General features: G+C 36.8%; 1 protein-coding gene across 2 annotated transcripts; it reads right to left on the reverse strand.

Annotated features, from left to right (window-relative positions):
• Positions 1–1,742: 1,742 nt before the first annotated feature.
• On the reverse strand, positions 1,743–11,933 carry LOC116163292 (cytosolic purine 5'-nucleotidase). Of its 2 annotated transcripts, XM_031477169.1 has the most exons (10): positions 11,810–11,933; positions 7,776–7,893; positions 7,626–7,721; positions 7,367–7,571; positions 6,981–7,199; positions 2,733–3,130; positions 2,532–2,679; positions 2,265–2,486; positions 2,096–2,215; positions 1,743–2,045 (listed from the first exon to the last, which is right to left on the reverse strand). In XM_031477169.1, the coding sequence occupies exons 1-10, from the start codon at positions 11,826–11,828 to the stop codon at positions 2,043–2,045; spliced, it is 1,548 nt and encodes a 515-aa protein (XP_031333029.1). In that variant the 5' UTR covers positions 11,829–11,933; the 3' UTR covers positions 1,743–2,042. The 2 variants fall into 2 exon arrangements, with proteins under 2 accessions (XP_031333029.1, XP_031333028.1); XM_031477168.1 differs by having other exon boundaries at positions 1,743–2,215.
• Between the last annotated feature and the right edge of the window lie 13,844 nt (positions 11,934–25,777).

Below are 25,777 nucleotides of genomic sequence, written 5' to 3' on the forward strand. Positions count from 1 at the left end.
GAAAGTAGCAGACGGTTTGAAATAAAAAGTTAAGAAAGTGTAAGAAACAACTTTTATTATACAGCGTTGCCATTGGATGGTAAACGACGTGACGATTGCAATTTAATTTAAGTACTCGCTAAATATTGCACTCGCGTTTAGGCTGCACGTCTTCTATGGGTTTTCTGTTGAGTCACGCTTGGGATTTACTGTGGAGAATATATCAAATGGGGGAAGGTACTAACGCGACGGTTTTACGTTTAGCACCGCTGTACGCGCAATTTGTGAATTCTCACTTTGCCTGAATGTTTAGGCACTTCGCGGAATCCCTAAAGAGAAGCAGGCGAAGTGCGAAGTCGAGTTCCATTTCTCACTTTGCCTACTGCATTGGTCATTTCGCAAAATGCCTAGGGATTTTGCAAAATGCCGGATTTCGGAGTTTGCCGGTAACATAAGTATACATTTGGAAGCTACACGTACTCTTAGGCTATTTTTCAACATAGTCGCCATTCATATTTGAGGCGCTTATCATAGCGTGGTACAAGTGTTTTGATTCAAACTTTGTATACCCACGCCGTCTGTGGGGGCGTCAGAAGTGGGTACCGACAAAGGGAATGTGGTAGCCCCCTGACAAGATCTTATTGATTGTGGAGTTTAAACTGGCTAATAAAAGTACTGATCTACCAGACAAAAATGCGGTGAAATCCCTTGGATGTTCCGTTCATCCTAAAGGACCGTAAATTTAGTTTTAATTATATTTCACTGCACCCTGTATTCGTCTTTATCAAACTATATTAGAATGTAACCGCCGTTCTTGTCTTTTATGATTGGTCTATACGGTACACCGCGATGCCCATCCCATCTTAGTGCCCTCGGTGCTTCAGCAGGCGCGCTCTCCCCGCAGAGCGAGGTGCCGCGGCACCTTTGGCACCTACCTAATTACGCCACTGCTAAAGGGTCCCATTCATATGCAAATATGTACAGGGTCTTATAGGTTCAAAACTTAGCTGCCACCACAGTTCAGGAATTGACTACTGTTGCATTGACATGTTTCCCCATTCAGGAAATCTGTATTTTAGACCTTCTCTTATATATATGATTTTAGATTACAATTGCAAAATGGCGAAAGGAAATTACAGTAAAACCACTGTAACCTTAGAAAAAGTCTTTGCGCAGCTAATATAGAAGGCATGGGAAAGGATTGTACACTCCCAGTAAAAAGTAGTTCGTTTTTAGGCTCAGTGCGCTATTGATTATTGCTCAGTCTAATGTTAAGTTAAATGACTATTGTACAATTGAGTAATGTGCTATTAACTAGTAATAAATAATCGATAACTTTCTTAATTATATTGACATTAATCCCGTGAGTAACGTGCAAATACTACTTCTGTTCTGGTTGTAGTTTTTTGTTCCGAATGTACATTATAGCCGAACCTGGTAAGAAACGCCGATCAAGTGCGGACGAATCCGAACGTGCATGCGCAAATTTTCTAAGTTTACGATGGTTTTACTGTATCTACTTCCAATGCCCCTCCTCGGCCAATTTTATCAAATTTGTTGGGAACAGCTGTAGACCTTGCATCCTCTTAACGTTTTCAGGTGCGCTTTTTGTTTCCATAGCTATGCAAATATCAATCATGGTGGTATTAAAATCTTAACTGTTGGTGGTGGTGGTGACAAAGGAGTAGAAAACACTTCGAAACATTCACTATAATTTTATTTTGACGAATCTTGCTAATCGATTGTAAGTAAATCGCTATACAAAAACAGTTATAATGTATTGTACAAAAACACTAAAAAAACACAAAAAATAACTTAGCTTAAACAGTACTATAAACAACACTAAATGCTTAATATACATTCATTGTTTTATACAAAAAACGATTTTCTAAGGCATGGAACTCTTTGAGCAAACTGTTATGCACTATTATATTCAGCTCCGAACTATACAAACCCTACACAATTTGTGCAATTGACAAATCTGAAAGTACAGGCGAGAAACTGGCGGCTTTCCAAATTATTTATTATTTCTATAACTATTTATATCGGCGAATTAGAAAGGGTTACTGTAACAAATCATGATTAAAAACGTCTATTGTTTAATAACTGTACGTGCTTTTCTCTGTGGCGATGACTCGTCGGTGTCATCATCAAAATCTTCATCATGACAGTGTGTTACAGAAACCGGCGTCTCTGGCCGTACATGAGGGACCTGACTATTTGATCGATTGAGGACCTAAATGAGATACTGACTGTTTGCACACATAACGTAAATTCTAACGCACCTTCATCACATGAGAATTGTACGCTACGGGAGCATCATCAGCACTTGGCGCGTTATTGAATTTACGTGATCGAGGTAAGGGCGCTTCCATCACAAATCGCTGTTCGTGCGCTACTGTCGATTCGTGGGGCAACAACATTGCTGGGGCACGAAACATGTATGAGAATGGGTAGTAAATTAAATTGAGATGTGTCGCTGCATACAAATCTGCATACCGAACCACCTGCAATTATACTTTAGCTTACAAGAAAAATAAAGAAACACCAACCTGGGAAGAGAAAAAGGTTTGTCGTGATCCAGATCTAAATAAGCTTCCCATCATTCCATAAGACATATCCATTTTGTGTGTAACATCTCGAATGGCGGACCTTAGTTTTGAAATATCTGGCTTCTCGGTGGTGCTACTATCTAAATTTCTACATAATTAATTGTATGAGTATCTAATTTTGGATATAGCAATTTCACTTACTTATACATGTCACCTAGTTCAACATCAAGAGTTTGTAATTCGTCAAACAATTGACATCTATCAGTCCACACGTGCAACTCTCGTACCAATTCTGGTATAATTAAAAATGTTCGCCATCCACGAATTTTTTTGCTCTTCAAAATGTCACCGAAAATATGATCACCAACGTAGAGAACATCCTTTCCTTTTGCGCCGATAAATTCGGTAAAGACATCGCACGAGCCTCCAGAGTAGACGTGATCTTTTTGAAATGGTCCGGTATGGATACCAACCTTCAAAGCGCCGGTGTTTGTATCAACCTGCCTCAAAATTGTACCTTCACCAAAGAACAAAGGTTTTCTGGCGTCGACGACAATTATGTCAAAATAGGTTTTCCAGCTCCTGTGAGGATCTTCTGGCTAAAAGTGGAAAGGGTTTCACATCATAGTCTAAGTGTAAGCAGTACACCTCAATGGTCATGAAAATATGGCAAAATATACATTAAGCGAGATTTTTGAGTGTTCTACAAAGGTCAAATGAGCTTCAAAATTGGAAAAGTAGAAAAATTATTGCACAGAGTAGATTTGTGGTTTCCTTCTTCGTAATTAAGTGACGATAGTGATCAAAATACATTTGTTCTAGAACGTATGACAATGCCACTACGCTCTTTTGTAGTCAACAATTTAAAAATTAGTATTAAAACTAAATACTAGAAATTGGGTGTTTTTTCACTAAATTGCAGTTCACTATAGATATCAAATATGACAGAAAGTTAACTTTTTTCTGGAAAATGTGATCAAAACACTTTGTATAAATCGACCCAGAACTGAAAAATAATGATGGAAGTGTTTGACCATTTGGTACACCCTGTACAAGGTGGTGCGAATTCGTCGCTCCCCAGCGAGATCTTCGTAACAATTAGGGAAACAGTGTAGGTTAAATGGTGGCAAAGTTATCCCTTTTTGCGACTAAAAAAACGCATTTGAAATTTTGGAAAAAGCTTTGAAAATGAAAATGTCAAATTTTGTTTTTTACCTTCGCTCGCTTAGGCGGGGGGAAATGGACAGTTCTCGTCCACATTTTTTCGGACAATCTGAATCTGTCATCAGAATTTCCATAATACGCTAGATGTAAAGGCTTCAAGTTATACTATTTTCTTATTTTGTATGGACCACATACGTATTGAATTTCTACGAAATGAGATAGAGGACAAAAAAAGAAATTCATTTGAATGCATCGTTATCATAGCCATGTTGAGAAATGCTACATGCATTTAAACATTTAAAGTTAAAAGTTGCTTTATGAAATAGGCCCAAGATCACTATGTAAAAATTCAATGTGACATTCATTCGTTAATTGGTAAAATGCACAAAAACCCTTAAAAATCCCTAGAAACACCCTATACAGAGTGAGACAAATCTTCATTTGTTTGCCTATACATCTTATTTATTTTACGGGTATCCAGATTTATTAAATTCTCTCTAAAAAATTCAATAAAATATTTCGGGGGAGTTTCAGCCAAATTTGCTCTACCAACCCAACCCACTATACATTTACAAATGTCCATGCCCGAACCCGGATTCGAACGCTAATTTGAAGTCTCGTGGATCCTTCGCGAAAAATACATTTCCGTTTCCTTATGCTACCTGCTTTATTTGTCAACTGATACAATAATAGACTCTGGGTTCTTTACAAGTATAATGAAATGGAACGATAATCACAATACAAGCAGCGCAGCGCCATTGCTCAACAACTACTATGAGGGCGCCAGCTCCCAATAACATTTGCAATACATATAATTAGTTGCATAACTACTAGCACATAATACACTACCTCGGACAGACGGACACACTGTATATCAAACTGTTCCCTTACTACGTTGGGTATCCATTTTCTCTTTATATAACTTGAAATGAGGTGCAAGCAATGATAATCCACGTTTACGAACTCAAAACCTTCCCCATAAAATTCAATTTATTCAAAACATTTGATGTTGAAAAATAAGGCTTAGGCGGTATGTTTCGGCTAACAAGCCATCATCAGGCCTAAAAGTTAGATTTTGAGTTCTTAAACGTGACGTGACAGACAAAATTTGGCATGTAGATTCTTTGGGGACTGTCCGGACTGTAGGGGAGCACTAACCCCATTTTGGTTGAGACAGCAGTGTATCCTAGCTGTTTTTAATGATAATACACTTGCGGTTTTCGCGACCCTGTGTGTATTGTGATAGTTCCAGACTTTATACTCGCACTGTATAATGTTGCATAACTTGCTTCATTCATTAATGACTTTTTGGGCATATAATACGTACCCGTATTATATGCCCAAGAATGCAATCCCAGAAAATTGGCCGGTACCATTGAATAAGTAAGCTTATTCAATGCCGCTACATATTTGGCCCAAGGCGCTTAAGGGTTGCCTGCCCCCCTTTGATCAAAAGTTTGACGTTATGAAATGGTATCATATCTTACCCCCATGCAACATAAAAAAAGATAAAAACTGCCTATTTCCGACATTTTTACGAGAATCCAGTGGCGGGGTAACCACCACCTTTTCAGAGATTTGACCCAAAATTGGTATTTTTTAAATGCAACACCCTATATATCTTAACGTCAATTTTTTTAAATCCTTTTTCCCGGTTACATTGATGTATCACAACCTATATGTTGAGAGGTTCCACCCTGTATATACAACTTACGACGATACATACATTTTTGAGAGTTGGCAACCATGCAACTTCTAGGTGGGAAAAAGCTGCCTGCGCCATCTAAAAAGCAGAAACGGGGTCACGTTTTGGCATCTTGTCTTGAATGGCGGTCGTCTACGCGTCGCTCCATAAATGTTTCTTGTTATTTTGTGCTATTTAATGCAGGTAGTAATTTTTGCATTTCTTTATATCGTATTTTGTGTTTTGTATGCAGCATTTTATATTTTGTGTGTGTTTCAATCTTTGTTTTTGAAATTTATTGGTTTAACCGCAATGCACAATGAAATGTTACCGTTATCCTTTTGTTTGTAATTGTTTACGTTTTTGGTGGAATGTTTGCTTAATTTATGTTTATGTGTTTATTACTTGGTTTTCTCCCAAAAGTTACAGTCATATAAATTCATTTTATTTTAATATGTGGAAATTACCGATTCGTTTGGTGTATGTACTGACTTTGTAACTAACAATTTTCTCCGTTAATGAAGCAGTCACGGGAGTGATGAAAAACTGTACCCATTTGAGGTACGACACCTAATTCCATGATTGTCTTCAACATTCAACTGTAGGCTCAAAACCCCGAAACCAGGGGCGGGCTACCTATCTTACCGGAGCGGGATTACGCTAATCAAAGCTCTTCAGTTCAAAATCTATGTGCGATAAATGAGTTACGATTCGTAATTTCCACATATCTTGTTTTTAGTTAAATATGCCTACAAGGCCATCTTGCTTTTAACAAAAGGACTTTATTGCATCAAAATGAGTCGCATCCTGTGTATTTCACCCTTTCATAGAATCTTGGTACCTGCTTACTTGACCCATATTTCCCAAAACTTATTTTTTAACCTATGTTCCTCTTGAAGTCTACATGCTACTTTTTGTGATGTTATAATTTTATATTTATATTTTATGTTTTAAATCAGACGTTTCGTCTCCGGTTATCCATCATCAACATCAATAGATGACAGCTCATTATTAAACTCAGATAAAGACAATATATCTCTTCAAGCAATATCCGATGTAAATTTTTGTAAACTTCATAACTGGTTCAACACGAATTCTTTAACTCTAAATGGAAACAAAACAAGTTACATTATATTTCAAAATTACGAAAGTGTACCTCCAACTATACATGTATTAATCTATGGTAAGACGATCCAAAGAGTAACTTCTACTAACTTTCTAGGAGTTATAATAGATGAAATAAACTTTAAAACAAATTGTACAAGTATCTAGTCAATGGGTGTTTGTTTGCAGATGCAGAGTAAAATATGGACACACTTGGTTATCATTAAATTTAATAATTCACTAAACCTTGCCAAAGTAATCCAAGCCATTGGTGTTGACTTCATTACATTTAATTTACACAGTACTTCTATCGCTCTGAGGACCAGATGCAGCCGCAGTACACATAAACTCAATGACACTTACTCTGAGACTCTGAGATGAAGTGTGCCGGTGCTCAAATCTACCATTGACATTATAAAGCGCACACCAAAAATATCTCGCTTTGTATAGGTATATTTTGCCATATCACACGATATAGAGCGCTAGATTGCACATACCCGAGGTCCATGTGGAAAATCGAACAAATATGTCATGATGTTATTTGTGAACGTATAATCGCTGTTTGTTAGAAGAAAGGTTTTTGCTCCACTTTGTCGTAACCTGGTCAAGAACATCGGAAGTCGTTCGTCCTTCTTCACGTATTCGTCAAAATTTTCGGTTGTACAATTCTTTAAATTACCCTTATCATGAACCCAATCGACGGCACTTCTAACATCCTACAAAGACAATATGCACAATTCGAAAAGAAAGAAACCCACGTGGCCTATGAAATGATTGTTAAGAATTTCATATGCGACTTGAGTTTATAACGATTTAACTGTTTTGAAAGCTAGGTTGTAGGTAAAGGCGTGACCTTTAACTACCGCCTTTCTCACTAGAGTACCTGAAAGATAGACTCGAAAGACATAAACAACTCCCCACATTTAACTCCTTTTGGTGTTTCAGTGTATTGCGGTGAATTAGTAAAGAAATCTACTAAACATGCCAATAAGTAAGTCTCGGGTAGATTGAATAATGTGTTTAAAACGTACACCCTCGACTCATCGAGGGTTAAAAATTTGTTCGGATATAGTTCATAAACTTGGTAACTAAAATGTATACATTATTATCGCCTGGTTAATTTTGAGTCGAATCCTACTCACTGTTTTAAAAACTTAAATCCGTGAACGCATACTAAAATGTTACCGTAAGCATCTACTTTTAATAAGTTTCCGTAATGAGTGTCAAACCAAAGACCTCTAAAGACAAATAATTTTATAAAACATTAAAACGAATAGCTTCTTAAGCCTTACCTAACGGGAAATGATGGATCGTATTCAAATTCTCTAATTTCTTGAGGGTATCCAATCGAAACCATACGTTCTTTAACCAGATCAAAGCCAAGCCTTTCATATTGCGGTGATTTATATTCTGTAATGAGAAGTAATGGTTAGTCACGATAGGCAAACTGTATAATTATAAGCAATTAATTTTATATTCCAGTTCATGAACTTATATGCACCATTAATAATAGCAATAAAACTAATGCTATTTACATATCACCTAAAAGTGCCGGAAAGACAAATTGCACATAATTATATTGTTCATTAACATTTTATCTCGTATTTTATAAATTAATAATAATAATAATACGGATGGGGAAGGGAAGTGACATAGTCGCGATTGTTTCCGGTATGAGTCCATGGTATGTAATTATTTAGCTTTTAAGGGCGGAGTCAGGGGAATTGGAGTTTTCTGTATAAATTAATGGAATGTTCCAAAACACAGTTTCATAATAGATAAATCACTTGTGTTGATGGCCCTCATTAAAAGTTCCCAATGAGTGCCACTACCCACAGTAATCTCGAATGAAGTATTGCAACTAGAAAGCCAGTTTTGGCGTTTTGGAGCGTCGCGAATTTCATGTTATGAAGTGATGACTTATTGATGATACGTTCCCTCGTTTCTTCCAAAATAGTTCCATTAAATTAAAGATGAGTAGGGACGTGTTTCGGAGATAGCAGAGGGGCATTCGGTTTGGGACCACCAGAGCGTTAGATGCGTGGTTAAAAATAATTAGTTTTTTTTCGGGCGTTAATTAAGGTAAAGAAACCATCAGCATGGGGAGACAGCTCCACTTGCTGATCTTCCACCTAACCACGAAAACATAATTAACCAAAAGAAAAGAAAAAGATGACAAGCTGTAACAATTACCTAGACAATGTAAATATGTTTATTACCTAACTATAATATGCCCTGGCGAGAGGATGAAAGAAAAAGTACAATACAGATACACACAGTGGGAATAAAGAAAAATGCTATAAGAGTAGGTAAAAAAAATAAAACTGGAACCAAACGAAACTTGTCATTATTATTATATAGATCAGCAATTTTATACCTGAAAGATCTTTTACAAATATGTTCTGTGTTTAATAATTGTTTATAACTCCTTGATTGGATTAATTGGATTTTGTTACTTTTGAAACAAGTACTCTGCACTCTTTGAATTAGTAGATAAGTTTAACTCCGGAATACAAATAATAATCAAGCCGCTGACTACTGAGGTGCATTCGCATTAAACTGAATTTATCTGGACCCCTAACAAACTTCACTAGCTGAATTCATTTACGTTTTCGGTTTCAGTTTGTCAAATCCAATGTTATTGTTACAGATCCAGAGAAAATGAGTATAATGGCGACGTAGCCTTACAAATATTGATTTTAATATTTAAATTTGGCGCCATTCGCGCAAAAGCTGCTGAGAAAATGCACGAGATGGCGCGTCATTTTTACATTGTAATAGAAAGTACCGCAATTATCCGCCATTTTTGGGCAAATTTGCTGCCAACTGAAAAAAATTGACAAATAAAATCTGAATAGCTGTAATTTTTTATAACCTAACCTCATAGTACTGTCATGTTTTATAAAAATATATACAGATATCTCCAAACAGGTGGAACAATCCCTAACATTAAAGTTACTAGAATCTGGTAACTTCCGCTATTTTTGGGCAAAAATCATGCGTTCTCTCTCCAACACACGAGCCCAATGGATTGCGGTACTTTCTATATTTAGTGACTTTAACATTGTATTACAGTGTTGTTTTATGGTTTATTTTGGTTAGAATTCTAGTTCTGTTGACATTTTCAAGTTGGCAAGAGAGTTACGACTGAAAAATATTAACTACAATGTATACCACAGCCATTGAATTATAAACAACGTAACTGGAAGGGAAACCGGAATAGGCGACAAATGCGTACCGTTGAAGCCGTGCGATAGAATGAGGTGGTGGTATAACTATTTCAGTCACACTCATTGCGCCGAGCTTGGTTATTAGCACGCCTGATAGAAGCAGAAAATAAGACTCTTTTATGTAAATGAATTTCATGTTACTAGTGGGAAAGAGATAAAGATACCACCACTATTCTGGCTTCACTAATAATATGCTTGTTTCCATTCCATACGAATATATAGTTCAATGACCACAGCTGATTCGTCCGTAAGTTCGTCCACCATTTTGGAGCCCACTGACAATTAACGTTTGCAAAACGTTGCATGTTCTGCATGTATTGCCTTATCATTTAAAGAAAAACCGTTGATTTGTTCAACGTTTATTAATGTATAGTATTTAAAGTAATTTTACACAATAAACAATTTTTCTGTGCACAGATTTTGGACTGTCAGTGGGCTCCAAAATGGCAGACGAGCCTGCTACCTTAATCACTGTACTACTGTATGAAAAATGGTGACGTGTAGTCATGTAAGAGTTCAATCTAATAACCAGATGTAACAATAGGGTGAACGAGTCACTCTTTCAATGCACATAAAAGTGAATTCTTCCCTGTTTCAAGAAAACCAACTTTTAAATTGTGAGAGTTGTAATTTTTGTGGTATGTTAAATATGCTTGCTCCTTTGTTTGATCTTGTTAACAGAGTCTAATTGTAGTTTGCATGTATTGATATGTATAGTATGTTGAATTGGATAGGTTTATTTTTTGTAAAGGAGCATTTACCATAGTTTCCAGAGAGGGCAGGACCAGATTCTAGGTGGGATTAAACCCCGGCTGACTATCACCAGGCTACGGGCCTGTAACGCGTTACCTTTAACACTGATACAGCAATGAATTATAGTCATCCGGTACCAAATGATTAATATACTACCCGCCATTACAGTGTTAAGAGACAGTGTGGTCATACGGTGGTGTTATTTTTTATTGGTAGTTGGGAGATCCGCCATGTATTGGCCAAATATACAGGATTGGTGGAAATTAACCTGGAAACCAAGGTGATGAATTTATCTTGCTGGACATAAATGTGGCAGCATTATTGTAAATTAAACCAATCAGCTCAATGATAAATTGAAAAAAAAAAACATGGCCGACATTATGACCACACAGTCACTGTACCCGCCATAAGCATCTGAACACACAGTTTACTTTGATCAATTTTGATTCGCTGCTAAACTTTATTTTTGGTCTCTCAGGTCTCTCCTTATAATGAAACATGGTATTTTGGTGACTGAAAAATGATAAGATTTGAAAAACTTCCACATGTGTGTATCTTTGTTGTGTACAAATATTTCCTATTGTATTAATTGCCTTAGGTTAGTACACATTGATACAGGGTAACAACATTTTGTCATATCTTTAAGTGCTTTGAGATTAAATTGATTAATGGATATTTTACAATCGATACACTGAAAATATTTGTTCAATTTTCTGTGAAAGGTCAATATTATTATCAAGTTAGTTCAAGATATGATTAAAAAACGATCAATACAGATGGTTTCCATTGGAAGGGAAGTCAACATCTTACAACTTGGCAACTGATTGAATTAACCCCGGAATTAAGTAATATCCCTAGACCTGTATGGCGTATGTCGTATCTGTATATTTAATTCATTTACTGCTGCTTTGGTATTTATTTATGATTTTGGAATAACTTTTTATTACCCATTTCGCTAGCTAGGTATTTCCGAAAATTACAGTCATTGGGTAAATGTTTTGTATGCAGTATAGTTGATTTTTAAATCCTTGATGTAATTGCGAATACTATCCTACAAACCCCATGAAAAGCATCTAAGACATGATCGGTAAACAGTTCTGCTCAGTATTCCTATGAATGTTGAAATACTTGACATAATAATTAGAGCAATTTATAAAAGTGTTTACTGACAAGCAGTGTTGTAAGAATGCAATCACCACAAATAAGTAAATGTTATTGTTTCACTTTATCTCAACTTTAACCTTTGTTTGACGCAGATGCGATACTTTTACTAACTCCTATTTGTTCCAATTTGTATCATAATTATGACAACGAAAATATCTGTGTTAACTCTGCTGCCTTACCTGCCAAGGTGTAATCCATATCGAAGCCATAGAACTTGATATTTTCTAGATGCAAACTTCGGTTCACAAAGATCCTGAAAATAAAATAAACAAATCAGTACCTATTAGGTGAAGTAGCTAGTTTCATAAATAAATAAAACTGAACAAGTTTGCATGACGCTACTAATCGTTCATTAAAATTTTATGCATTTGAAAATGTCACTCAAGGATCCACAATTGGGCCTGTATTATTCTGTTTCTTCATTTCGTATTCATAACGCCACCTGTTGGTCACCGTAACTAGTAAAATAAACACATACAAATCCTTTCTAAACTCCCCTAAGCTTGGGGTGAAATAAAAGGAAACCTTTCACATCACAGAAGGCATTTCATGTGAAATCCTGATTGAATTACTGTGGTATAGGTCCCTTATGATTATAGATGTTTGACAAACAGAAACAAAATTATAACTGTATTTTTTCTTTGAGAACAGGTGTTTAAGCAGATATAGGTAAGCAGGAAATGTCATACGGCAAAAGTGTCAATAAATGAATGTAATAGAAGCTTTGATAGCACGAATGAAAATCCTCTTGATTACTTAAATAGTTAAATATTTATATTTGTAAGTACCTAGTCCCAGTAAAAAATAGATTTTGTAAAGATGTAAAAGAGTCCAAAATTTCTTTCACTTTGTGTAGCTGTAGAATGAATGGCCAATACAAAAATAACCATTAATAGTTCAATGTGATTAGCTATTTTTGTCAAAACCGATGGAGCGTTTCACAAAGAATGTTTTCGTCATCTCGCAGTACAAATATTTATATTACCACTCAAAAGTTAAACTTTAAAGTACCTATACATAATTCTGAATATGTAGCATCAATGAAATTCAAATGGAAAACTTATTTCCGGCCGAAAAGTTCGTTACTGTCGTCCTGTGCTTTTTGAATGCTTGTTGTTAGCTTATCTAGTAATTTCAACATAGTTTCACACATATGCACTCTACATAATTTTTCCATATTAAGCTTATACAGTGTGTCAACATTTCTTATGCTCCACTAAGTATATCAGACATAGACCAAATAACGGGTTTTGCAAAATTCTGATCCGATTTCAAATATCATTTTAAATACTTATATTCTCATTTTTTCAAGTGAAAAAATGAAAATTTACCGTGGAAACCATTAATTTCTCGTAATATCTTGTTGGTGTCAATAAACAACCTCAACAAAAGCAATATTACCACCTTAAAAAACAAAATGCTAATAACAATTGAGAATCGAGGCTGTCGACGTCAAAACATTTATGTTTAAAATACCATAAAATAAAGTAGTTTTAAACAATGAAAAATTAACAGTTTTCACAAAATTCGTAAATACGAAATCGGTAAATTTTCGATTATCTCATTTATCTTGGTAATTTAAAAAAATGACATTAAATTTAAAATGATGTTCGAATTCGGCTCAAAATTTTGAAAAACTAATTTAACCTTCTACCTATTTCTAGTTGTCTCGACGACATAAATAACCATAGCCTTAAGTGTGCCACTTTTTTTGGAATTTCAGCATCCTTTTAACTTCTACGGTTTTCAAGATTTTGATACTGTTCACCTTTATCCCAAAAGCGCCCTGTATAATCAATATCTCTAACCTACCTAGTATTTATATTTCCGAGAAAGATAATGATTCACATAATATGAATCTACAGCTATTTGTCTCAAGTAGTTTGTAGTTTACACATGCTATCAGCTACTTAACTAATTTAACTATGTATGAGAGTTGTTTAATTCATTTTACAACAGCTTACAAGTTACAATGTTACTTTACTGCAACGACCTACTTTAGGAGTAAGAACACAGTTTTAGTTGTATAGCAGGCTATATACCGAGCGTTAAGTTAATTGGATAAATGGAAACCTAAACTTCACGAACATAAGAAAACCTGCTACCATTTCTTTGCTCAAATCAGGGCCGCTATTACCCTACACCAGCCCATTGAAACATTTGCATAATTTTCAGACACGTACGGCAATCAAATCAGTGTGACCAAAAACTATTTCTCTTCGGCATACAATTAAAAACCCGCTTTGGGCCAGGTCTCCAGAGCGCGCCCGGCCTCTGGGATATTTACCCCCCGCCCTTACAAGGGTCGATGAGAACAGACAAAGATTAATTTTAAAAAACCAAGAGAAATGCCAGAAAATACGATGTTTATAGGCGTTGGCCGGTTATGAAAAACGTTTAACCATTCCGTTATCGCTATCGGTCGCATGACTTACTCTCTTGCCTTCTCCTCACGACGCGACGGTTCTCAAAATTTGAGACGAAATTGAGATTAGTATGGAAACTTACGTTAATCAAGAGGCACCAGTTAAATCTTAAGAATGTTTGAAAACCTTGACATTAGTTTGATTCCAAAGGATCCAAAAGGAATAGGGATACGCCAGGATGTCTATCCTAAGTTTTCGACCTCAAGGGCCGTGTGCCAACTTGAAGGGGGAGCAAAAACCACAACATTTTCGGCCTTTTCCAGTTTATTGCTTATATCTCGTAAACTAAGAATATTTTTGTATCATAGTGCATTCCAAATTTGTAGGGTATAAAATTTCCTAAAGTCAGATTGAGGGCAGTTGTCGTTGTCGCATGCTGTGCCTACGCAGAGCAAAACAGCGACGCGACGAGTCGTGTACTTGCAGCGGATTATGTACAGCAATTGTTCTGGGACAGCATCATCGTGGTGATGCACTATCAATGATATTGCATTTTCTTTTCCTTTCACCAAGCAGAACCCTGGCAACTGTAACTGGGTTTCCCTATGCAGAAATTTGAAAGAAGGCAGAATCTAAATTTAGGTACGAATGTAACCTTGAGCGTAAGGACGTATGTGTGTTTTAGCATTGCAAGGAAATTAACTGTTTCATTTATTATCATCCAAGTTAGTATTTTATTCAACCGCTATTTAAGCGCCACAGTACAAATAAGTTTGGGAAGCCCTTAATAGGATAATACTGCTTTACGTATGTACAGGGTGGCCAACTAAGAATGCGAGGTACTGTATCTGTGAACCTATTCATCGTAGATACTTGCGGTAAAAAAAGTTATTACTAAAACGTAAACGGCCACTAGGAGGCGTAACTGAAATCTGGAATCTACAGAAGTGATGTTTCTGTGAATTCCGCTATATTAACTTAACAAAAAAAGTCCGGTCTTTGAAGTCGACGATAATCTGAACCTTTTTTGTTTAACAATTTTTCCTGTGTCTCTAAAAATGAAGTGGGGGGGGGGGGTATTCAAAGGTTTCCGTAAAGAACACCCTGTATCTTCGAAACGGCTGAGCCGATTTAAACAAACTCGGGGTACTTTAAAAGAGCTAGCCTTCAGCTACAAATATTATAACATTTGAATTTTTGTTAGTTTCACATATTACCGCTTGAGGGCTTTTTTCGACATTCCATCAGAAATGGTTAATTTTCTCAAAAAAATTAAATGCATTGGTTCGATTTTTTTTATCTTGAAACATATATATGACATAGATACATAGATAGATATATATCGTGATGGTCAGTATTTCGAGCTTTTACGGCGGCATTAAATGCTTACTTTTTTAAATCGACCCACCTTAGGGTCACAAATTATATAATAAAAATAATTCCGGAAAAATTAGCTTAATAAAATAAAATTTTGAGGGTTTAAATTTTCTTTGGCCTAAATTTTAGGTTCTATTCTATTCTATTCTATCAGGGGAGCCTTTACAGGCAGCACTTAGGCTCATCAACGGCCCATTGTGCTAACACCCTCTCTAAACAACCAAAGCTTAGAGCCCGTTCCCTTCAATGAAGGATAAGACCCTATTTAGCCTTAGTTTCCTCACCTCCCTCGGTTCCAAGTAACTGTCACCGAGGAGTTTATGTCTGTCCCTGATCAGAGCATCACAGTAACAGACTACATGCTCGGTAGTTTCCTCTACCTCACCACAAAACCTGCACGCAGGGTCTTCCACAAGCCCAATATTGTGCAGGTGATAGTTGACATCCAGTGTCCCGTGAAGACACCGACGATCTTCCTAATCTGACTTCTGTTTAGGTTTAGAAGCTTAGAAGACTCAGATTTGCCAAGAGGCCCTGTTAAAAAGGTCTTGGACTGTCTGAGTCCAGCTGCCTGTTGCCATTGAGCCTGGAATTGACTGGTCGCCCAGTTCTTAATCCTGACCCTGACAACTGAGGGAGCAATTCCAAGGGTGGGCTCAGGCCCGACAAGGACCCCACTACTGCCTTCGCGAGCCAACTCGTCCGCCCTTTCGTTGCCCCCTATTCCAGAGTGCCCCGGCACCCATATCAAGCTTACCCTATTAGACTCACCTAATCTATCTAGGGTTCGCCTACAGTCAAGCATCGTATTCGAGCGGACCCTGTCAGCTGACAGAGCCTTTAACGCCGCCTGACTATCACTACATATGTATATATGCTGGTTACGATAACCTCTACGGAGGTTTTCTTGCGCACAGGTCGTGATGGCTAGCACCTCTGCCTGAAACACAGTACTGTGCTGGCCAAGGGAGAGGCTGATGCCTACTCTCGGCCGGTCACCGTGTATACCCATGCCCGTTCCCTTTTCCGTTAGGGACCCATCGGTAAACCACACGAGCCCCTCAGGTTTTAGGTTAGGAACAAGATATCGAGATGCGGTTTTCGCGAGCTTGTTTAGGCATCATTTAGCTACTTTTTCATGAAAAAAAATCAAACCAATGCATTTAATTTTTTTGAGAAAATTAACCATTTCTGTCCGAATGTCGAAAAAAATCCTCAAGCGGCGATATGTGAAACTAACAAAACTTTAAATATTATAGTATTTGTAACCGAAGAATAACTCTTTTTAATTAACCCGTGTTTGTTAAAATCGGCTCAGCCGTTTCGAAGATACAGGGTGTTCTTTACGGAAACCTTTGAATAACCCCCACCACTTCATTTTTAGATACAGGAAAAATTGTCAAACAAAAAAGGTTCAGATTATCGTCGTCTTCAAAGACCGGACATTTTTTTGTTAGGTTAATGTAGCGGAATTCACAGAAACATCACTTTTTTAGATTCCAGATTGCAGTTACGCCCCCTATCGGCCATTTCAGAAACTTAAAAATATTTCCCAGGTTTTTCTCGTAGCCGTTTTAGTAATAAATTTTTACTGCAAGCCTCTGCGATGGACAGGTTCCCAGATACAGTATCTCGCATTCTTATTTGGCCACCCTGTATAGTCCCAATCAGATAAATGAAGTGACTCATTATAATAAAATGAAAGCGGGGAAAGACGTCGTTACATACGTCTGCTCATTACCGAATGTTATACACAAATTTGCAAAGTGAGATAAAGCACCTATGAGGTTGACTGATAATGAGGGAGAGGGGATACCTATAAATAAAAGTGTGAATCGTGTGACAACGCATTCGTTCACGGGCAGTCTCAGGCGCCGAACCTGCGCTAGTTGTGTAGCGGAGTTGAGCCGTGTCTTTTTAAAAGGCGAATCGTTTTCGAGGTGAAATCTAGAAGAGAGAAATTCCGCCGAGGGTAAGATATTAACGCCAGCAAGCCACCACCGTACCACTGAAGAAGATTTTGAGAAGAAGACGAGATACTTGGAAGTGGGGACTTCACACTCCACAACAGAACACAACCCGCGGATTCTGTAACCGGTCCGTTCAGAGCACACCTGGGGAGCTCAATTCCATTTCCACATGGAACAAGTAATCAACGAAAAGCGACGCCCAGAGTCTCGTCGGTCCGTGTTCGTTTAACTACTCAAGTCAAGGAGGCAGATCTATGCCCATTATACATCGAAGAATCCATGAAAGCATCGTTGTGCATAAACAATAAAGGTATAGAAACAATTACCGTTATATTGCGTCGTCGTTTATTTACCATACGTCGTAGTTTTAGCGCCGTTGTAGTTTGCCTGATTGTGATTTATGAAATAGCGTCGTAGCCATTTTAGTTTAACGATATAAGTTATATACAACAAAAAGTTCGTAATTAACTATTTAGGAAACTTATGAAACCTAGCATGCCGTGTGCTGTCACGACGCGCGGATTGCTCTTTCCAAATAAATATCTTAAAAAACATAGGCATTGAATTTCATCGATTTCCGGTTAAATCAGAAGTGATGCCGGAAGTTTCAATATATGATCCGATCGTAATGTCATATATAAAATTATATTTGACAAGTGTTCCGTATCTCTCCAAATAAAAGAGCTATTGAGGTAACTCTCACCTCGAACGCACTGTATATCGTAACGGGGATTATTTAATACCTACTTGAGGCGAATGGATTTGTTCGGTTAATGTGTACGTACAACGAACGAATATGTTAGGATTCTCTAATTTTCGCTTATTAGGAGGCACATCAAAGAAAATTCGCAAAGAATTCGTTCGATATATTTTTTGAAAAAAAAACAATATTATTTATATTTATTATTCGTTATGGCTGTCTGGCTGTCCGACTGAGATCTCAGCAATTACAATAGCTAGACACTTTCTGCTGTAGTGTAGATGTGCAGGATCTAGTCTATTTTGAGTTAGATTACTCGTGAGATCGATAATTTTAAACTTTGCTAATAAAATACTGATCTGTATTACCAAAAATGCGCTTTCATCATGCATATACGCAGATTTACAACTTGTTTATGTGTATAATTTATTATGAGTAATTCAAACAACCGAAACTGTCACAATTTCACTCCGTATGTTTCTGATTCGCAGCAATTGATATAGCTTGACTAAAACCATTTCTTTTCAGCATTTTTACCTCAATGCAATACCTCCCTTGCATTTTCGTGGAACTTTCAAAAGTGGAGTGCTCATGCGCAGGAAGATCTTTCTTCAACCATACCTACGTGTTTTTAAATTTGATCACAGTGGGATGACCTAACATACTTCCTTGAAGTAGATAAATAGAACTTACATTTTAAATGTATGCTGTCAAAATTTCCTGCCACAGTAATGGTTGCAATTTTGCAAACTATTATTAACTATGTCCTACCAACCTACGTGTTTACAACCGCGTCCATTCTTAGGGAACTGGAAAGTTTATATTTAAAGCAATGGAAAAAAATTATTGATATATTGCGACACCGCCTCAATTTATCATCATGTAACGAATCAATATAATTATAAAAATAATTGAGTAGTTAGCTAGGTGCTTATTTAAAAATTCCATTTCCATTTGGACATAATGCTTCAGGCGATTATTAAATTAAAGCACGAGCACCGAGTACCAATATTTGCAGAAACCCAGTTGAGACATGAACTTTTCCACTAAAGCGATTATAGTGCCAAGAACTTAAACGAATATTTCCTGCAATCGTCATTATCTCACGCAATGTCGTAGGTCATTAAACTATTAAAGATGAAAAATACACTAACAATAACCATTTTTTTAAACAACAAACATACCTTTGTATCCTTTCCATTGGGTTTTGCCTTACTAGTGCCGCGGTCATAAAAACTCAAAGAAGAGATGGGGGCTCAGAGGAAAGTTTTGATCTTCTTCCCCTCTATGTTTTTTGGGTCAATGAACATGAATTTGAAGCAAGCAAAACCGGAGTTTTTTATCTGTGAAAATTCTCGACAGAGGTAGCTAATGATCTATGCAGGTGTTAAAAACTTCCAAGCGTAGGACTGAGAAAGCGTAGCACTAAAGTTGTAGGACTACCTATATGACCATTTCATTCTACAAACATTTACTAGCTGCATACAAAAAATCAGCTGGTTATTAATAATTTTTATGATCTTGTTACTTCGAGATGTTTGGAGTGAGGGACACTCCTGCTAAACTGAGAAAGGTGCCATGTTCGTGTTCATCAACGACATACGACAACGAAATTGAATAGGTACTGACTGTACTGCCTTATCTTATTTTATTACCTATCATTAAAAAATACGGTTTTATAGCTACAATAGGTACACCTGTAATGTACCAAATCCGTTGTAAAGGAATCCAAATTGAAATTACAAATATGGCGCATCCATTGCCATTTCTGAAAAATTGGAACTTTATGAAAAAGGGACAGGGAGCAACGAGAGCTATTGAATATAGAGAAAAAAAGCAAAAGCATCCTTCTGATTTTAAAGTATGGGTGACGAAAGGGAGGCAGTGGGATGGTGGCTCCATCCATACTTTTAATGTCAGTTTGCTTCCGCTACACGAAATGGTTTTTTGTTATTTATAGTCCAGGAAATAGAGACTTAAAATGGACCATTTCCTGCAAAACGAGAAGTAGTTCCAATTTTTTTGCATGTCATGAATGAATATCTGGTGGTTAAGAATCCAAGTTTTCGACCTCCCACCCCTTGTGCTTCCCCCGTACCACCCTTAAAACCAAAGAAATTTGGTTGGTTGTATAGTTTTTCAATTGCATCTTTTTATAAATTCATTTTTCAAAAAAATATTGCTATCAGAAATTGTAGACTATAAAATTCTACAAAAGGTTGATATACACTACTTTTTCGTGAAATGTTTATTAAAAACGGTATAGGGCTTCAGAGTTGCTTATATTTTTAAGAATTCTAAAATTTGTATGTAGATGTTTTAACCAAATTTTATACTTTATTTCTATAATTAAGAGTTTTATGAGAAAATATCTTGAACTTATCGTGGTATATAAATCCCCCTACGGTGCACCCTTACCGAAGGGGATGCATAATAATTCAACTTTCAACCCTTACTAGTGGGGATATTTGAATCATTGTGAGATTGTGGGGCTTTCTAATATACCTTTGAAACAAAAAAATTATCTCACTTCAGTTCAGCTACATCCTTCATCCCCCCCCCCCCCCCCAACCGCGATAGGAATAGATATTTAAAGAGGAATAGAAAAAAAGGGCAATAAGCGTTGTACTCTCTGACTAACTTCACAATCGCCACAACAGTGTCCCTACCGGGGGGGGGGGGGGGGGGGGTGAAACTGAACTGAAGTGAGACAATTTATTAATTTCAAAAGTATATTAGCGCTACAATCTCACAGTGATTCAAATATCCTCACTAGCAAGGGTTGCAAGTTTCATTATTATTATACATCAACGTATGTTTTACGTGTGACCTTCGCAGATAAGGATATATTGTTGACAAAATTCTTTCCTTTAATCCACACATTAAGCAAAAAGTATCGAAGTAAACTAGTGACAGTTTTCATGCAAAACATTCAACTAACTCTAACCACCGAGTTGCTGGTACAAAGGCGTTCACTGGAAAATACCGAGTCAATAAAACTAGAAAAAAGAAGTGGCAGTTGGAAATGATTGAAAGTTAGATAATTCAACAGGTCAGAGTAAACAAACACAAACATGTCAATGTAAAATATGCACATATTTTTCCAAAAAACATATATTTAAAACTGATTAACATACATTATTCAAAAGTCAATGGCGAATTAAAAAATGTAGGTACCTAATGTTTTGTACTATTATTTAATCATTCATTCGTGAGTTAACCTTGAGATAATGGTATTTCTGATAAAATATGCAAAAAAACAATGTAAATGGAAATATATGTTATACTTGTTTCCTGATTTTAGCAGAAAAACAACATCAAATTTCGTAGGTGTGACGTTTATTAAAAACCAAAATGTAGAGTAGTGCAAGTGCTGCTACTGACCTGAACATGTTTTACTTTATATAAGACAATAATTCTCTGTTCTTCTTATGCTACTTTTTGTTGAACGTGTTACAATATTAAACTTTGGTTGTCACTAGTCCCCATTTTCAGGGAAGGTTTTTCCTACATAAGAAGTTTGTGGTAATCACTGCAAAATTTACCTCACACCTCTTAGCGCTAGCCCAAAAATACTAAATATTTGTTATCAAATGTCATTGCGCTGCAGTAAATATAAGGTTTGGGTAGAAAACGTCGAGACTCATCAAATTAAAACCAATTTCGTTGAATCAAAACGTACAGCATCGACGGGTTGGAACTAGGTAAATTTCATGGGTTTCCGATTATGGCCCACAATTTTGCTCATTTATTCAGAACTTTCTTTTAGAAGAGCATTGGGCAGCTACGTCGCAGCTTTATGCATTGAATGTATTTTTATAATCACTATCGCGAATGTGGGAGGTCTTCCGGTACATTTTTAATCCGCATATCTGTAAATTGCACACCGGGATTGAACTATTCAAGCGTCCTAAATTTCAATTTTAAGGCTTCGTAATTTATTTCGACCAAATAGGGTACACGTACACGAATTTTTTGACGCTCTTCGACATATCACTCTACTCGACACTTCTACAATCTACGCCAATATTTTTTTCACTTTCTTGTTTATAAAGGGTGTCTTAATATCAGATTTTTTCTTTTTTTCTGCAGTTAACTTTGACATTGGACAGCTGTCATCTACGACGGGTTCTGATTATACATGAAGCCCCTAGCTTTCACAAAGCCACAATGTGTAATCATTGTAAAAACCCATTACAAAAATAGTGAAAACTACTTTGAAATCCAACACAAAGATGACCTTTGTAAAGCGCGGTAACGAATAAAAAATCAAAACAACAGATCAACGAAAAAATTTGCCAAATTTTTGAAAGAACAGCTTCCTAGCTCAAATCAAAAATGGCGCTATTAGAAAAGTGTCTTCAAGAAATAGTAAGTGTAAGGAAAAACGTTTCCCACGAAAGTTTATTATTTTCCGATTTAGAATAAGAATATTCAATAAAAAGTATAGGTTTCGATTTGAAAAAATTAGTTGCACTTGACCCTTAAGGGACAATTATGTGAAAATATGCATAGCACCATTAAATGGGCCCTTTTATATGAAGAAGATTTTTTATAAATCATCTTTTGATATCTCCTCTAGCTTCCGCAATTATCAACCGTCTCAATAGGGGACACCCTGTATATAAATTAATGAAGTAACATTGAATGAAATATAAGATTATGGAACTGGTCTGGTAGTCGCAGCTTGCAAAAGAAATGACCGCTACGCCCTGGGCTACACTCCAACTCGTCTCGCTTATGCAGTTAAAACTTCAATAAATCATCCCTTGAAACTGATATCTATTTTAGACCAAATGCTTGCTTCAAAACTATCATATATAACCGTTCGCTATTTAATTTCGTTTATTCTGAATTCCATTGCTACACTCGGACAAAAACAAAGTTTACCCCTTATTAAATTAATAATTCTAATTCGCGATAGTAGATAATTTCTTATGGTGCGTTCTCTCCGAGGTTCTCTCGTAAACACTCCACGTTGTTATGTTACGAGTCCACGTGCTTTTTTTTTACTGTGGCTTGTGTTTATTACTAGTAATTCATTTATTGTCTACAGTCAAGCAATGTTGCCCCCGGTTAATACTCGTATTTGAATGGGTAACCGAAAATTTAATGAAAAAATATGGGTTACCATTTGAAAAAACTGTTGTGTGACGTCACGGTGATAAAACTCATATATTAAAAAAAGTTTTTGACAGTTTTAAATCCTTTATGCCCTCGTTTGTGCCTAATGCACACTGCCCAAATTCTAACGAAATCAAAATAACCGTTTTGCCGAAAATAATAATTTTGTTTTTAGCGCATTTTTGCAAAAAATTTTTTTTGTAAAAAGTAGCTTTTAATCTCACTTTGGCTGGCTGGCTGGCTGGCTGGCTGGCAGCAAATGTGGGCGCGTAGAAGAACTCTTGTAGAAAGGCAACGGGTGTACGTGTATCTACAGGGCCGTGAAATTTGTCAACCTTAGGGACATGGCTACATGATGTGGGGTTGGCGACATCTGGGCGTCATCCTCGAGCGTAGTATACTAACGTGAAGGTTTTTCAGTTTTTTCCTATCTTCTACTACAGTTTTGGTCCGATTCTTTTGAAATTGGTGTCGTCGGAAAGATGTTGTAAACGCGCACAACTCCTGCGTGGCGGAATTTTGTTTTTTGTCATAGGGGCGAAATTAACGACCTTTTGCGAGGCGGCGCGCGCGTCTTCGAGAAGTAGTCAGGCGCCTTTTACCTTCCGTTGCGAACTCACGCGGTTTAACGTTTCGTGAATCTCGAATCGCTGTCTCTCTTTCTCGTGTCGCCAATAGAAGTGAATTGCGAGTGAACGGGACGTCGGAAGTGGGTACCGTAAAAGAGAATGTGGTAGCCCGCGACACGATCTCACTGATGGTGGAGTCAAATCTTCAAACGCGAATTGCGAGTGAACGGGACGTCGGAAGGGGGTACCGTCAACGGGAATGTGGTAGCCCCCGACACGATCTTCCTGATGGTGGAGTCAAATCTTCAAACGCGAATTGCGGGTGAACGGGACGTCGGAAGTGGGTACCGTAAAAGGGAATGTGGTAGCCCGCGACACGATCTCACTGATGGTGGAGTCAAATCTTCAATCGCGAATTGCGGGTGAACGGGACGTCGGAAGAGGGTACCGTCAAAGGAAATGTGGTAGCCCCCGACACGATCTTCCTGATGGTGGAGTCAAATCTTCAAACGCGAATTGCGGGTGAACCGAACGTCGGAAGTGGGTACCGTCAAAGGGAATGTGGTAGCCCCCGACACGATCTTCCTGATGGTGGAGTCAAATTTTTAAAAGCGAATTGCGGGTGCACGAGGAAAGTGGGAAGCGGTTAGTGAATGTAGTAGCCTTCGACAAGATCTGTTATTGACGGTTGAATCGAAAGTGGCTAATAGAATACTGATCTGCCACACAAAAATGCGCTGAAGTCCCTTCGATCTCAAACGAGGACTTTGATAATTTTTTTTAATGATAGGAAGAAGTTCTATTTGTGAACGTTTTTTTGTTGTCATTTTCAGTGTATTTAACACGAATTAATCTTTGTGGTGCTGTTCACTGTGTAGCATCGTACATCCCCTCTGTCGTAGCAGCCGAAGATACGAAAAATGCTACCATTTCGAAAATTTAATTTTTTTTGGGTCAAAATTCAGTATTCAAAAATACAAAAAGTTATGTTTGATCAAATATGTTGTATAGCAACCGCGATAACACATTTTGAAGATTCGTATTTTAGTGTAAATTTTTTTTAAAATGTTTCTTATAATTCTGGAAAGGTCCATTTTTCAAATTGCCTTAACAATACTTTCTGTTTAATGCCGAGATTCAGATCGGTGTCATACTTTGTCATATTTTCATAGGATCGGCTTTGTAGCTCAGTGGTAGAGCGTTGGGCTACAAAACCGAAGGTCGGGTGTTCGAACCTGGGCTGAGGTAGGAATTTTTCATCTGAGGCAGAGATGGGAGTTTCCTTAGATCAGTTTCGAGCATTCTGCCGGCTACTCCGAATTAGGTTTTCCTGCAATTTTCCTAATTCTTAAGGTAAATACCGGAGTAGTATAGAACAACTTAAGACCTTCTGCAGGGGCACCTCTAAAAAGCATTATGAGAACAAGAGAGACAAATAAAGAAAATAGGAAGACGGTCTTTTTGAGTACCTCATATTCCCAATGGTTATATAACATTCTATACAGGGTGTACCACGATGAATATCGACTATCTAGGTTTCGAAGTTTATGTGTGATGTTTTTTTATTTAAAGGTTTCAATTATAATTAAAATACTTCAAAAATTTATTTCTGAAAGCATAATTCATTAAGTGGACAAGCATTAAAAACAAGTCAATAATCTTAATTAATAATTAGTTTTCAATTTTTAAATGTCAATGTAAGTACGAATAGTTTTTAACCTCAAAATGTACATGTACTTTGTTAAGATTCATAAAAACAAAACAAAACAAATTTTTTAATTGCTATTAGATATTAGTAACAACATTTTATGTAGATAACTTTGAAAAAGTCCCTGACCAGAGAGGAAACGTCAGTTATTAAATAAAAAAAACATCACACATAAATAGTCTACTCAAAGTTATGACCCTCGCCAAATTTTATCAACTCCAGGCATATGTCAAAGTTGCAAGTTTCAATGTTATCATTATTATTATTAACTGTCGCAGGTACCAAGAAGTATAAATTGTACACAAATCTTATGCAGTGTAAGCGCATTTTTTG

This window comes from Photinus pyralis, unplaced genomic scaffold (genome assembly GCF_008802855.1).
Source record: "Photinus pyralis isolate 1611_PpyrPB1 unplaced genomic scaffold, Ppyr1.3 Ppyr1.4_LG2, whole genome shotgun sequence".
Classification (NCBI taxonomy): domain Eukaryota; kingdom Metazoa; phylum Arthropoda; class Insecta; order Coleoptera; family Lampyridae; genus Photinus; species Photinus pyralis.